At 39.5% G+C, this 14933-nt stretch overlaps 3 protein-coding genes across 3 annotated transcripts; 1 reads left to right on the top strand and 2 right to left on the bottom strand.

Annotated features, from left to right (window-relative positions):
• Nucleotides 1-764: 764 nt before the first annotated feature.
• On the top strand, nucleotides 765-3867 carry LOC113343918. Its single transcript, XM_026588011.1, has 7 exons — nucleotides 765-1351; nucleotides 1565-1664; nucleotides 1807-1872; nucleotides 2285-2402; nucleotides 2531-2613; nucleotides 2779-2840; nucleotides 3334-3867. Exons 1-7 carry the CDS (start codon nucleotides 1080-1082, stop codon nucleotides 3443-3445), a joined length of 813 nt encoding a protein of 270 aa, XP_026443796.1. The 5' UTR covers nucleotides 765-1079; the 3' UTR covers nucleotides 3446-3867.
• Nucleotides 3868-3913: 46 nt separating this feature from the next.
• Nucleotides 3914-6287, bottom strand: LOC113343917 (agmatine hydroxycinnamoyltransferase 1-like). The gene is made up of 2 exons (XM_026588010.1): nucleotides 6197-6287; nucleotides 3914-5615 (listed from the first exon to the last, which is right to left on the bottom strand). Exon 2 carries the CDS (start codon nucleotides 5491-5493, stop codon nucleotides 4663-4665), a length of 831 nt encoding a protein of 276 aa, XP_026443795.1. The 5' UTR covers nucleotides 5494-5615; nucleotides 6197-6287; the 3' UTR covers nucleotides 3914-4662.
• A 228-nt stretch (nucleotides 6288-6515) lies between these two features.
• LOC113343850 (probable phosphoribosylformylglycinamidine synthase, chloroplastic/mitochondrial) lies at nucleotides 6516-13992 on the bottom strand. The gene is made up of 6 exons (XM_026587958.1): nucleotides 13870-13992; nucleotides 12555-12657; nucleotides 11859-11913; nucleotides 7561-11771; nucleotides 7374-7437; nucleotides 6516-6763 (listed from the first exon to the last, which is right to left on the bottom strand). Exons 2-4 carry the CDS (start codon nucleotides 12566-12568, stop codon nucleotides 7566-7568), a joined length of 4275 nt encoding a protein of 1424 aa, XP_026443743.1. The 5' UTR covers nucleotides 12569-12657; nucleotides 13870-13992; the 3' UTR covers nucleotides 6516-6763; nucleotides 7374-7437; nucleotides 7561-7565.
• Nucleotides 13993-14933: the final 941 nt, after the last annotated feature.

Genomic DNA, 14933 nt, shown 5'->3' with positions numbered 1-14933 from the left:
TATCCTATAACATGATAGGTGTTAGGTTTTTTGCTCGAATACTCCAAAAATCATATGTATGAGCATGCAATCAAAACGTCAAAATATAAACAATGAGCAATCTGAGATCTGACCGAATGTTCTTTTAGTTCCTGGATCTGACTCAATATGTTTGTTTTTCGGGTAAGATCTGACTCAATTGATTTAAAAATAGCGTATTTGGATACAATTCTGTTTCTGACTTCTGCTTCTCCAGAAAGCAGATGTCAGAAGTCCAGATATTTTACTTCACAAAAAATCGATTTTTCTGCTTCTAGAAATCGTTCTGAAATTCCACACTCATTGATTTTTTGCTTTTTGATTTCTGGAAATCATAAAGTTACTTCTGGATGTGTATCCAAACGTGTTATAAATCACTCAGGGATTAGGCCTAAGTCAGGTTGCGAGTCAAGTGTGACTCAAACTAAATGCAAACGGTCCTAGTCTTGTCGAGTCAGGAGTCTGAATCAATTCTACAGAGCGTCGTCGGTTGGAATAATAAAAATACTAAAAACACGCATAACCGAGTCAAATCATTATTCAAAACGATTCATTACAATGAGTTTCTCGTGAGTATTTTATTTATTTTTCCCGATTCGTTAATCTAAAAAAATCCCAGAGAGATTCTAGTCAATACGTTTTTTCCTCAAGGACAAAATCGTAACTTCATTACCACCTCCATTTTTTTTCCTGAGCAATTTCTCATTTATATACACACTTCTCCGATTTTTCAATTAACAGAAAAAAGAGATTTACCAAGAGATTTAAAGCAACTAAAATTTCTGCTTTCTGGGTTCCGTACAAATCTTTCCCTCTCAGATAAAGCCCCTTCTGTGGAGCTCCCTTTAGTCTAAAATTCCCCGAATTCATCCTCTGTTTTTTTACAAGATTTCTTTTCTCTTTTTTTCTTCAGTCTCTGGGTTCGAATTATGAATTTCTAGGGTTTGGGTTTTTATGGGAGTTAGTGAAAGTACACAACTTTGGCGGGAATTATTGAGATTTGGTAGACAATTCTGAAATTTGGGTTTTTTTGTTTTTTAAGTTGATTTTTGGTTACAATTATGGCTGCAAGTGCAAACCCATCTGGGAATCAAGAAGCTGGTGGTGGTGGTGGAAACAACCCTAGTAATGGTCATAATAATAATTCTAATGGAGTTGTGAATGGTGGTGGTGTTGGAAACCCTAATAATGGTAGTAATGGAAATTCGGCTGTTCCTGTTGATAGTGAAGATTATATCCGTATGTTAAAAGGGTTAAAACATGCTCCTGTTCCTGGTTTAGCTTTAAAATGGACACCTGAGGAACTCACAATCTTTGAAGATGGTCTTACTAAGTAAGTACTACTCCAAGTCCAAGATTACTTCCTTTTTGTTGTGAAATTATTCGATTTTTTATAAGAATTTGTTGAATTACTCTTGTTGAATCTTGGATTTGGGTGTTTAGCATGGTTTTTGACATTGGATAAGCTCTATGTTCATTTATGCAATAGCTTCTTATGGTAACCTAACTTGCTGGGAGATGGCTTACATTGTATTGCAATTATTAGGTATGCCGCGGACACGTTTCTAGTGCGTTGTGCAAAGATTGCAATGGAATTGCCAGATAAGACGGCACGTGACATTGCACTTCGTTGCAGATGGATGACTGTGAGTTCTTCCTTATTGCACTTAAGTTACGTGTTTATTTGTAGTAACTTTGATTTCCAACAAAGAAGTCACTTGGATGCTATTTCCAGTTTCATGTTAAGTTTTGTATTTAGTTTTTTACTGAACGCATTTTTTTTTCCAGAAAAAAGAGAATGGCAAGAGAAGGAAAGACGATCATAATCCATCTAGGAAGAGCAAAGACCGAAAGGTAAGATACAGACTTTGTTTTTGCTGCGTGTGTGGCCTTTATGTGTGTGTTCTCATGCTTGTGCTACTATAGGAGACTGTAAAGTGAGAATAGATGTAGTAACAGCAGAGATTGCCAGTCATAGCTGTCGTTTCATTGAGCTGCTTAGGGATTTTCACTTTTTTTACAAGCGACTGATTCTCTTACTTATGCAAGAGAAAGTGATAGCGAATTGCTCTGAAGTATCTTAATTTGAGTTCTCGCGTATGCAAACTTTGGCAGCATTCGTGTTCAAAAAATTTTGCTTTATGGTTTCCAACAGCTCAAAATAAAGCATAAGAGATTTTTATTGGAACTTTTCTGTTCGACCTGGTTCTTAATTGAGATATCCTTTTCCACTAATCAAAATGATTCTTTATCAATGTCCATGTAGGAAAAAATTGCGGACCCCTCTACAAAGTCAGCATCTCACCTAGCTGTTCGACCCAATGTTCCTCCATATGCGATGCCAATGATGCCCATGGACAGCGATGATGGCATTTCCTTTAAAGGTATGTATCTTGGATTTGATGACAGTCCTACTACCGTGAAAGAATATAAACATGGCCAGTTGATAAGGGAAATGTGTATTTGGATCTGTGTGCATCACTGACAAAATGTGTTTATTTATTGTCTCCAGCCATTGGTGGCGCAACAGGACAGTTGCTTGAGCAAAACGCACATGTTTTCAATCAGATATCTGCCAATTTTGCATCCTATCAGGTAAGCTTATCATTGCTGTGGCTGATTTTTTTTTTGCTTGGCTTAGATTTTTTAGGGTAACGACTAACGAGACTCTGGATGCAAGCAAAAAATTCATCAAACTGGGTGGACGAATTAGCCGAAGTGACACCCTGAGCTTATCTTTTATGTTTCTGTTTACTGCAGCATCAGGAAAACATCAATCTGTTTTGCCAAACTCGGGACAACATTCTTAGCATCTTGAATGAGTATGTTGCCGTTTCTTTTTTTTTCTTCATTATGTTGTGCTTATGTTCTGTCACTCTGGGACATGTGGATGTGAGTATGGGTTGGCATTAGATAACAAATAAAATATTATCGTACACACAAGGGTAGAATGGGTCTATGTTCTTTCTCTCAACCACAACTACTCTAAAACGGGAATGGAATTAAGCCAAATTTAAAAACAGACTTAGATCCCGATTTCCCCATACTATTCATCACTGAGTTTGACAAGACCAAACTCAGAGGAACTGCTTTCGACTGTGGCATGTAATTGTGACCAGTATCCCCTTCACCTTACATTGAAGTTCCTACCTGTACTCAGTCACAGTCGTGTCACTGATATTTGGTTAGTTATCTAAGTATCAACCTGCACGTTATCAGATAATTTAAGATCCAAAATCTCGACTTGTTATTGAAGATGTTCTCTGTTCTGTTTGATATGTGTTTTAATTTTCATCCTGTTTGCATGTTACACAGCTTGAACGACATGCCAGGGATAATGAAGCAGATGCCACCACTTCCAGTGAAGATGAATGAAGAGCTAGCCAACACCATACTCCCAAGGTCGTCCTTGTCCATGCATCAATAACAGTAACCGCAAGACAGCATATCCCTCTCTCTGCCCAACTGACGCTTTCCAGCACAAAAAACCTAAAGGAGTTTGTAGCTGATGGACACAGTTCACGTTTCCCATTCGAGCAGGACTGTAACACCACATCCAAGCCCCATGCTCACCATCACTAAAAATTTCACTGTTCGATATAGGTGAGTTATCCACTAGGTCCTTCCTCTCCATCTCTCTGTTTAAAGTAATAAAGTAGTACAATTGCCCACTCAACGTTTCCAGAAAAGTCTTTCCTTTTCCTTTTTTTCTTCCGCTCTTTAAAACCATGGATTACTGCAGTTTGGTGGATCTGGGGTATATATATAAATGTGGAATGGATGCTTAGTAACTGTTAAGAACAAACTATACAGAACTGATGAAATATAATAAATTAGTCTTTCGTTGTACCTGTTCTATACCATTTTAGAAAAAATTTCTTCGTGTATGTTGGGACTTAACTCTCACTTACAGTAGGACTAGGAGTCTTCTCACAAGACAAGACATTTCCATGCCCTAATATATTAGGACTTGGGTCTCTCTTGGGCATGGATTTTATATGTCTTCAGATTCTCTAACTGTAAGTCCCTGAATTTATTTCTCATAATTGATATCTCAGAACACACATATTTCTGAGATGCAATACAACAACTAAGAAAACACAAGGAAAACATGGGTATTTAGTCGATGTTGTAACAAATTTCCTCGAAGAGGGCTAGCTGTTGCTGGAACAAAGTCAGGTGCACATCTACGCTTCCATCACCTGTAACGGAACGAATCAGGTATATTTGACCCTCCCAAGGATCAAATGAAGGCATTATAGTGAAAGGCTTGCCCGTGCCGAAATCCAAATCATTGAATGGAAAGCCAAGCCAGCTTTGGACTTCCACATTGGGCCATAAGGATGGCACTGTCATGTGGTCAGTTTTCAGTGGCATCAGACCATCGTTGTGCAGATTTTCGTTTGCAAAGTCTATAAAAGATTTGAAGTACTCATCATTCACCTTCGCCACTGCTTCATGTATCAACTCTGTTGTTCGGCTCAAACATTCATCCAAAAGGTTCTTCCCTTTGGTTTCAGGGTATGCCCAGAGTACCAAATTGCTGATGTACTCATCAGGAACGTGAGGGCTCAACCTTCTCCTCCCGTTCACCGAGATCTTCACATGTCTTCTGAGAATCAGGAAGTCCTCGAACCCTTGTAATCACCCTCCATAAATGAGCAACCGAACCCTTGTAATCACCCTCCATAAATGAGCAACCAAGCACTCAAAGGTGCTATAGGCTAGCGTGAGGCCACCACCATTGTCATCTGGAAAAGCTAGTGATGAAGCCTTGCTCTTGAGGTTGGCTATAAACTCCGATGTGAAGTGAAGAACTTGGTGTATCAAATCATCTTTTGTGTAATGAGGCATCATTGAATCATTACTGAGCTTCCTTTTTGTCGTCTCAAAATTTGTATGATCGAATTTGATAATAGATGGGTTTCGAGGAACAAACATGTTCCTGTCATGCAGAGGACGAGGGTGGATCTCGATTCCACGACAAGCTTGAGCCCAAGCAGTCATGAACTTGCTCATAGGTAGACCATCAGCCACAATGTGGTTGGACGAGAAGCTCAAAACTAATGAACCACAAGTGAATCTTGTGACCTGAACTAGAACCAATTCCTTCAGTCCTTCAGAGAGTAGGCTAAGCTTTAGAAATGTGGGAACTGTAAAAGGCATAGCCTGATCAAGAGTGCAGTCTGCTGATGCTTCAATGAACCTCAAACCTTCATCATTGATTACAGCTTGACCGTCATTATCTTCACCGAACCTACCAGCCCATTCTCGGTACTCCGATAACGCCTTCTGAAGTCCTCGTTCTAACACTGTGTTTGATGGATTTGGTGGTTTATAAGCATATAGTGAAGATACATATTGGTCGTATGCAAGCCTATCAAAGATAGTAAGAGGGGCGTGCATTGTGGTTGAAATTGGCTGATCATCATTGTAGATTGGTTGCAAAAGCTTTGAACTCACTTGTTCGATCATCACAGGCGACACTATATCTGCTAAACACGCGCGCTCTCCACAACAATATAGAGCCGGGTGAAAGCCTAGATAGTACCTCCTGATCAGAGGATGAAATGTCTTCAGCTCTTGTCATCAGCTACCTGTATATGTAAAAGAAAACTTCAAAGTTTGACAACAACCTCTAAACCTTACAGCAATTTTTCTTGAAAAAGATTTTTTTTTGTTGAAAACAATAGTCTGGAAATCAAAGTACAATAGATGGATGTAGTAACATCTATGTTTCTTATCAATTCAAAAAAAAAATAAATATGTGCATGTTAATTTAGGAGTTCGGTACAACTATTGCTCTACACTTGTACTGAAAAATCAACCATTCCCACCATCTTTTCTTTCCTTTTTTTGGCTAAAAAGGTAAAAAGATAGGAAAACAAAAAAGCACTAAACATTATCAGCCAATTTCAAGCACCTGGAAAAGGGGAATGGATGGGTCAGTAAAAGACAGTGCGCAGTTATATTAATCCTTTTCATCATGTTTAATAACTATGATATCCCTCGTTGTGAAATGATGTGTGTAAAGGTCTACCTTTAAAGGTCAGACTTAACTGCTCATGCAAATAGGAAGAAACACAGAAAGGAAGAAAAGAAACCTATTGATGTCAGATAGTACCCAATTCAGGAAATTGAAGCAAGAGATAGTACCAAATGAAATCCGAAGATTTACCTTGAGACAAATGAAATCTGACCTTGACATCAATCCAGGAATTTTATACATGTCGATGAGCATCGTGGCCTAATAATACAAACCCTACATAAATAAATATTAGATGCATCTTTCAACAAGGAGATGAAATCTTGCGACTTGAACATTGAACCAAGTCATAGAAATAGTGAGATTAATCAACATATGGCACCAAAAAAAAAATCACCAAGACCAGGCCCAGCAAAACCTGATCCTCTTGCCAAGGAAAGTTGGCTGTATAAGGTATGTTTGGAACGAGTAGATTTTCTGTACATAGAACTTAAAAAGGGACACTGAAAAGTAGAGAACCACTCGAATCATTTTATTAATCATAAGAACCTCTCTGAACTTCACTAAAAAAACACGGAAGAAAAGATTCAGAGTACTCTACATAAGACATAGAACTTAAGAAAGGGGAAATCAACATAATGAACATCTAGAACAAGCTAATGATTTTCCCTGTGAATTGTTGTTCTTCTCAATCACTTCATGTCGTTAAGATCGTACAGTTCATATGCCAACTATGTATTGTATCTCAAACCAAATTTTCTGCAACATAAAAAAGGAAAAGATACATTAAAAAAAGAGGTTTTAAAATTTAAAGGGAAGGACTGAGCATGTAACAAGGCCAAAAGTGAGCTACTAAAACCAAAAACCACTGGGGGATTCAGACGTCAATTCACACACCATCAGAAGAAGAAAACTATTGATGACAGATAGTACCAAAAATCAAAAGGCTTATGAAAGGGAAAGAAATATTTCTTCATCTCTACATATGTGATTCCTTACACTACGATATAAATATTATATAATTTGCATGCAGAATCGAAGAAAACCTGTATAATACCTAAAGGAAATAGAAAGACAGTTGATCAGGTTACTATATCTACTCACCCTTAGCGTATTTATCAGATTAACTCTTTATCACTAATACGGTCTTTTATTTAATACATAATGTCTGTTTTTTCTTCTTTTCTCATTTAAATTAACTTAACTGGTTGCTGTACAAAAGATTCTACACATGTGCAGGCTGTATGTATGACGCCATGGCTGCAGTTAATCATGCTATTCAACACAATCCACTATATCCCCAATCTATAAATCTATGACAGGAAGGCATTCTTTCTAGTTCAGGGTTCATAGGGGAGAATAGAGATACCATTTCGAGCCACAGTCGGAGAGAATCCTTTTCTTCATTCCACCTAATACAACAACCAATCCATCTAAACACAAAACAAAACCCAGGGTGGGAACAAATAATCAGAATGAGAATAAAAGAGCTTCGATCCTTCACACGCAAAAAAAAGAAAAAAAGAAAAAAAAGAAGGTAATTCTTTAACTTTGACCTGTCTTAAGAGCACCACTCTCGTGCATTTTGAAACATTCGCAGCCATGGGCTAGGGCCTTTCTTCTCCACGTCCCAGTGCTTCGGATACCACGGATACTGCCACATTAGGAAACATCGCTCTGGATGAGGCATCATCGCAAGGTGCCTTCCATCTTTAGAACATATTGCCGCCACTCCCAAGGGAGACCCATTAGGATTAAAAGGGTAAACCTCTGTTACCCTCCCACTATCATCACAATATCTCACTGGCGCTAGGTTAGAGTTAAGGACATGATTCTGAATTCCGACATCAGGGAAATAAGCTCTCCCCTCACCATGAGCAGCCCACACACCCAATGTGCTACCCTCCATTCCTTTGAACATTATTGCAGGTGAATCCCCAATTGTCACATTTGTGAAACGACATTCAAATCGACCTGATTCATTGTGGATGAACCTCGGCTGTGATGGGTCACCACCCTCACCAAGGACGCCACCAACTTGGGCTCCTGGAACCCATCCCAGTAGGGCCATGAGTTGACATCCATTGCAAATTCCAAGGCTGAACGTGTCAGGCCTATTGTAGAACTCTTGGAATTGGGTTAAAAGAGGTTGATTAAACCGTATAGAGGCTGACCAACCTTTAGCTGAGTCCAATACATCTGCATAACTGAAACCTCCAACGAACACAATCCCCCGGAACTCATCAAGGGAGATGGCTCCACTAAGGAGGTCCGACATAGTGATGTCCCAAGGCTCAAAGCCAGAAGCATAAAATGCAGCAGACATTTCCCGATCTCCATTACTCCCTTCTTCTCTGATCACAGCTACCTTTGGTTTAGATTTCACAGCCAGCCATTTCTTATCTGTAAAAGCTGGAGTGAAGGATAAATTCCATGAAGGTTCATGCCTACTTTTCAATCCTGTTTTTTCCAACTCAACACATGAAGCCAGTCTTTGGAACCCCTCAAGCTGAAAACTAGTTTCCTCCCACATGTCCCTTAGGTAGGATGTCTCTTGTTCCAACTGAGTTACCCCATCTACAGATAGATTTATCAAGGGTGATCCAGTTACTTGCCCTATGACTTCAGCAGTAATATGGGCCTCGCGAAGCCTTCCTCTAACTGTATCCAAGTTCTTCTTGCTAACTTCAAGGACAAGACCAAGCTCTTCTGCAAAGAGAGTTTGGAAGAGGCTCGTACCGTGTGAATTCAAGTCAAGATGCAACCCACAGTTTCCAGCAAATGCCATCTCAAGAACACACACAATCAAACCACCATCACTAATATCATGACCTGCAGATATCAATCCATCTGTAAGCAGCTCCTGTACAACTCCGAAGGCTCTTTTGAGGTGCGGAACATCATCAATGTCAGGGCACTCATCACCAACTTGGTCGAACACTTGTGCAAGAGCGGAACCTCCTAACCGGCGTTTTCCCTTGCCCAAATCAATGTGTATCAGGACACCATCATCTGCAAGCTTCAAATCCGGAGTCACTGTCAATGTTATATCTGGGCAAGTGGTGTATACACTGATGACAAGATTTCCAGGAGCCTTTACGACTTCGTCAGAAGCATGGGCAGCCATGGACAAACTGTCCTTTCCTCCGTCTATCGCTATACCAAGTTCAATCATCGCTTCTGCCAGAGCGTTAGCAGCATCAAACATCGCTGCTCCTTCCCCATCAAGCTTGGCCGCATACATCCAGTTCCCACTAGCCTTAACATCAGAAAGAGAAGTAATCTTAGCCCAAACAAGATTTGTAAGTGCTTCCCCAACAGCTAATCTAGCCATAGCAGTTGGGTCTAGCAAACCCTTGATTGGTTGCTCCCCGATAGCACATGCACCACCAGTATGCCCAGTATATGACTGAGCAATGACTGCAACATCAGCAAGAGTAAGTTGCAACGGCCCAACCGTTTGCTGCTGTGCTACAAGACCCGTTACACATCTGTCAACTTTTGTTGTCAAGAAACGTTTCGAACACACAGAAGGAAGTCGCAATACCCTCTTCAATGAATCCATTAACGTCGTCCCTGGGGCAATATCAAGTGGCTCTCTTATAGGATCAACCCTAGTAAACTCGAAGGATTTCTGAGGCATGTCTCCAAGCACCTTTTCTAACTCAAGATCCACAGCAGGAGGGGGAGGAGGCAGTCCAAGCGAACGACACCTATCTGTAGCAAAGCTGTCTACTAGTGTCACTCGTCCTTCACCACTGATAGTTCCAAGAACAGCCATAGACACCCTTTCCCTTTTACAAATTGATTGCAATAAATCACGACTTTCAGGCTTCACCAGTATCGCATCTTGCTCTTGATACTCAGCACCCCATATCTCTAGAACTGACATAGTATGGTCACCAACAACAATTGCCCGGATATCAATCTCGGCACCCTTTGGGTAGATAATTTCCTTTACAACATTACAATTTCCACCAGCACCCTGATCGTGGATACTGATAATTGGGTTTTTCTCCCCCATCTCAATACAAGCACGAACAACTCGGTACAACTTCTGTGCCATCTCTGCATCTCCTCGTTGTACAGCATTAAAATCCAGGTCCGCGTCATTTTGCCCACTAACCATGCTAGATGCAGCACCACCTCCCATCCCAATTCGATATGCTGGACCCCCAATCTTCACAACTAGCATTCCAATATCAGGCTCTCCTTTAGTTATGTGGGTGTGATCAATCTGCCCAATACCTGCACTGAACATAATTGGCTTTAACCATTCCCGCCTCTCCCCGTTAGGAAGTCTCATACCAAAGGTTCTCGTGTACCCCTGAATCATGGGCTCACCAAATTTGTTCCCATAATCTGATGCACCATTACTTGCGTCAATAAGAATCTGCAGTGGCGAAGCCAAGTTTGATGGGTACTTGAACGCCGTATCCTCCCATGGAGCATATGAACCTTCAATGTGAAGATTTCCAACACAATAACCAGCAGTGGAGGCCACGACATAAGAACCCCTTCCTGTTGCATGGGTATCTCTAATCCTACCTCCTGCCCCTGTCTCAGCCCCAGGATACGGTGCTACAGCACATGGGAAGTTGTGGGTTTCTGCAGTAAATAAAATATCAAGGTCTCGAGCACTTGTGTCCAAAGGACAAGTCAAACCAGGCAGAGTCGGGCGCAGTTGGTTCACCAGGAAACCTCTAATCGCACTTGAGTTGTCTTTGAATCCAATAACAGAGTTGTTGGGGTTAGCCTTCAAAGTGCTCTTCACAATCTGGAATAGTGTGCTACTCATGGGTTTCCCATCGATAACAAGATTCCCATTGAAAAACCAGTGTCTACTATGCTCACTGTTGGATTGCGCGATATCAAAGAGTTCTACGGTTGTTGGATTTCTTTTTATGTCTTCCCTGAAAAGCCTAGTGTAGTACTGTAAGTCTTGCTCATCAAATGCTAAACCCATCTTCTCATTAATCTCTTCTAAAGCTTCCCGTCCTCTCTCCATAACATGGATGTACTGAACTTCCTCTGGCTTGACACTTGTCTTGAATGATATTAGCTTCTCAGGATAGATACACTCTGTCATTCTATCATGAACGATTGCAGCAAACTCAGCAACCTGTTGCTCTTCTAGCCCACTGCTTCCCGGACCAAAAGTTAATATGTACCGTCTGGACCTCTCCAAGCGGGTAACCTCCGTCAAGCCACATGCTCTGCAAATTGATACAGCATTAGCAGACCATGCAGTTGTGAAAGACAAACGAGGTCCAACCTCGACAACCATAGAAGAAATACTTTTCCGGTTTTCCTTATCAAGAAAACTCTCACTCCCTAAACTTTGAGGCTCGTACGTCTCTCCCAAAAGCCATTTAAGCACTTCCAGCTTTTCATTTGAGAGCTCTGCACTTATTCCAATATTAAAGCACTGTTCAGTTTTCAAACCCATGATCTGACTTGAGATCTTTGTCTGAACTGATTTAAGAAGCTCTGCAGTTGCACTCTCTTGGAGAAATGGAATCCGGAAAAAATGTATGACTTTGTCAATCGACTGTTCAGTCTCAACAGAGTCTGCATCCGTATAACTGCCCACATTTCCTGAAACCACTGCTCTGGGCTTTAGAAGAGGCAGGGTCCTTGATGATGATAGAAGACTTCTATTGATTATCCCTTTTGAAGGGCTTTGTTTTTGTAACGAACCCCAAAGCAGCTGGCATTTTCGTTTACGGAGACTTTGTTGCAAAAAAATATTTTGCCTCTGTGAACCCTGTAGAAGAAAAATCAATTAATTGACAGAAGCTGATATGTATATACTCCAAATACTTGTAGAAAAAAAGAATATAACTGATCATACCTGCAAGAACTGCCCAACTGTAATCTCCCCCGCAACAGCCATTGGGTTAACTGAACTGAATCAAAAATTAAAACTTTCAATACAGACCTTTCAAACAGTTGGATTTGTGAAACTAAGAAAGATCCAATCATTTGTGCTGAACTATAAAAAGAATTTGAGAATTTGGGACCCCTAATAAATATACACCAACGGTTATCTAGTGCCTGAATACTCTAGAGACCTGCGCATTATATATTTTGGCAATACATGGTTTGGTGAGTGGCGGCGACTGGCCTAAACCAGAATACCCGAAATACCCGAAAAAGGCTTTAAGTAGGTGGGTTTCAAACGATTCGAAAACAGGCCAACCCTTGGTACCCATAACTCTCAATGGCAGGACCTAACTCACAAGAGTCACAACCTTCATAAAGTTCTTCCATGTTTTATGCTCTAAGCATCTATCTACAATAAAGTTGGTACAATGTTGTATGCTCTAAGCATCTAACTACAACTTTCTCATTCTACAATGAGGCTAAACCCCGATCTCCAATAAAAAAGCAGTCATACAAATAAGGTTATTAAATTAGATTAATACATAATCATTCTGTATAGAAATGTCTTCCGGTGGTTTTCAACTTCGATGAAACATTCCAGCGTGTTACTACCATTGAAAAGGTGTTAGTACATGAGTCATTTAGAACATGTGGAGACAAGTACCTGAGATTTGGCATGCACTAAGACAAGCCCTCTGGGGATGTCGATTACGAAGTTTCTTGCCAGCTGCGATAGTTAGAATGAAATCAATTACAGGCAAAAGTTCCTGAAAAGAGAAAACCATTCCAAAGGTTATAACCTTGAATAATTAAAACAAAAAAAAATTATTGAGTCACAACCAAGCTTCTTTTGATGTTTGAACTTAACCTTCAAATCAACTCAATTTCTCAAATTGCATTCAGAATTAAATGATGTTATTAGGAAAATTAACAAATAGAAATAAGCATATTTCTCAATTCAGTTGCCATAATTCAGAACTAACAAGCAACCAAATTCCACGGTACTGATTAAAAGCAGATATATAGAAGATGGAGGCAACAAAGAAGATGGAGCTACGATACTGATAGGCTAGAAACAATCTGGGTACCTTAACCAAAAGATCATAAACAAAGACTAGCAGTTCACATGAAACTAGAACAGAAAAATGATTTACATGATAAGAGCCTAAGAAGGCATAGATTTACATGTATCTGTATGATTCTGATGAAACCTATTCAGTATAAAAATAGCAGACATGATAACTGATGAGCAAAATTAATGATGAGTAAAATAGTCATTCTATAATTTCATTCTGCATGGAACAACTTTAATTTTCTATGAATATCGAAGAGTCTTGAGAAGCTAGATTATGAAATGTGCATTCAACAAGAGGCCCGAATGTAATTTAACCTTGCCTTATGAAATCAAAATAAAAAATTGAATTTCCAGTAATGATGTATAATGTTTGATGAACCAGCCGCACTTTGTCTGTTTTGAGCAGTTTAGGCCACATATTGTCTATCAAATCACATGTTACTAGTAGGTCCTCTTTTATTTTGTTTAGGCCACATTCGAAGTTAAAATCAGCAAATTGAACCTTACTTATATTCAAATGTGATTAATGGGTGTGACTTTAATGGTAACCTGGACACTTCGGCTAGACGATAATCACTTGCAATTAAGCTAAAAGAGTATACATAACAAATTAACAAGTCTCTAATCTAGATAATCTTCAAACATCATAGGAAATCACCCACACTTTCTGCTAGACAATCACTTGCAATGATTTGATTTACTTTGGCTAGACAACCATTAGCAATAAACTATCTAATCGGATACATTTCATACCACATTCGATCTTAAACAGGGCTCATAGCAAAATCAGAAATTAGCATCCAATACTACTTTTTCTTCTTGTTTTTTCAGATTAAAGTAAAATCAGAATCCTGGGAAATCAAATAGCCAAGACGAAATAGAAACTGACGGAGAGAGATGATACCTTGTTGCAGAGAAAGAAGCACTTCACTTCTTCTTCATGCAGCAGCAGCTACCTGTCTGTACTCTTTTTGGAAATGAGATTTTGTTAGGGTTTACTGAGAAAAGAAAAAAAACAGTATAAAACGAAATTTTTTAACATTTTTCTGTTTTCGGAAATAAAAGTTATCAAAAAAACGGATTTAGAAAACACCTGCACCGAACACGTTATTGTCACCTTTTTCTTTGTTTTTAACGTTTTTGGAAACGAAAATGATTGATACACCGAGCAGTTTCAACCGAATTGGATACTGTGTGAGAGGGAGGGTGGGGTCCACTCCTGCCTCACTTCATATCCCAATGTTGAGAGGAATGCCAGGACCGTCTGATCATCTCTCGGTGTCCACCTCGGTGCTACTGTTCGGTGTATGTAGCAAAACCCTTTTGGAAAAAGAAAACGGTCCTTAGATCCTTGACCAAACAGGCCCTACAGATTTTCCGTTTTATTTACGTCGAATTTCACGTTATGATGCCCAATTATATGTTTATACTCTCCCTCTGTTTCTGGAAAAAAAAAGTATCATTTTTAGTCTAAAAATAGGCTAAATAGGCTATTTCTATTTATTAAAATCATCAAGTGGTCTGATGGTTCTCATGCTCCCTCCCACTGCGGAGGTCAGGGTTCAAACCCTTGTAATTGCTAAAATTCCTAAACGAATGAGATTTAGGAGTACTCTAGGGACCACTGTACCAACCTATCAAAGAAAAGACTATTAATATTTATCATTTCCTTCAGATAACAGTTTCAGGGCAAAGCTCTGCAAATCGGGCGAAAAATCGGGCGACTCCGATTCTTGACCGGCCCGTTCAAAAATTTCTTCTTCGATCTTTCCCTAATCCTTTCTCATGCATATCCATGACTATGTCTCTCTTGTTTTCATCGATTACCCACTACTGAAATTCTTTTATCGATTAATTTTGATCTCTCCTATTGTCTGAATATATTGTTTTTATTGTCTAAAGCTATAAACCCTAGTTTATAGGCATCGAATTTTTTTAATTATTCCCAAATCTCTAATATGTAATTAT

This window comes from Papaver somniferum, unplaced genomic scaffold (genome assembly GCF_003573695.1).
Source record: "Papaver somniferum cultivar HN1 unplaced genomic scaffold, ASM357369v1 unplaced-scaffold_7, whole genome shotgun sequence".
Classification (NCBI taxonomy): Eukaryota; Viridiplantae; Streptophyta; class Magnoliopsida; order Ranunculales; family Papaveraceae; genus Papaver; species Papaver somniferum.
The sequence above is the reverse complement of the archived record's forward strand: the minus strand, read 5'-3'. Positions and strand labels throughout refer to the sequence as shown.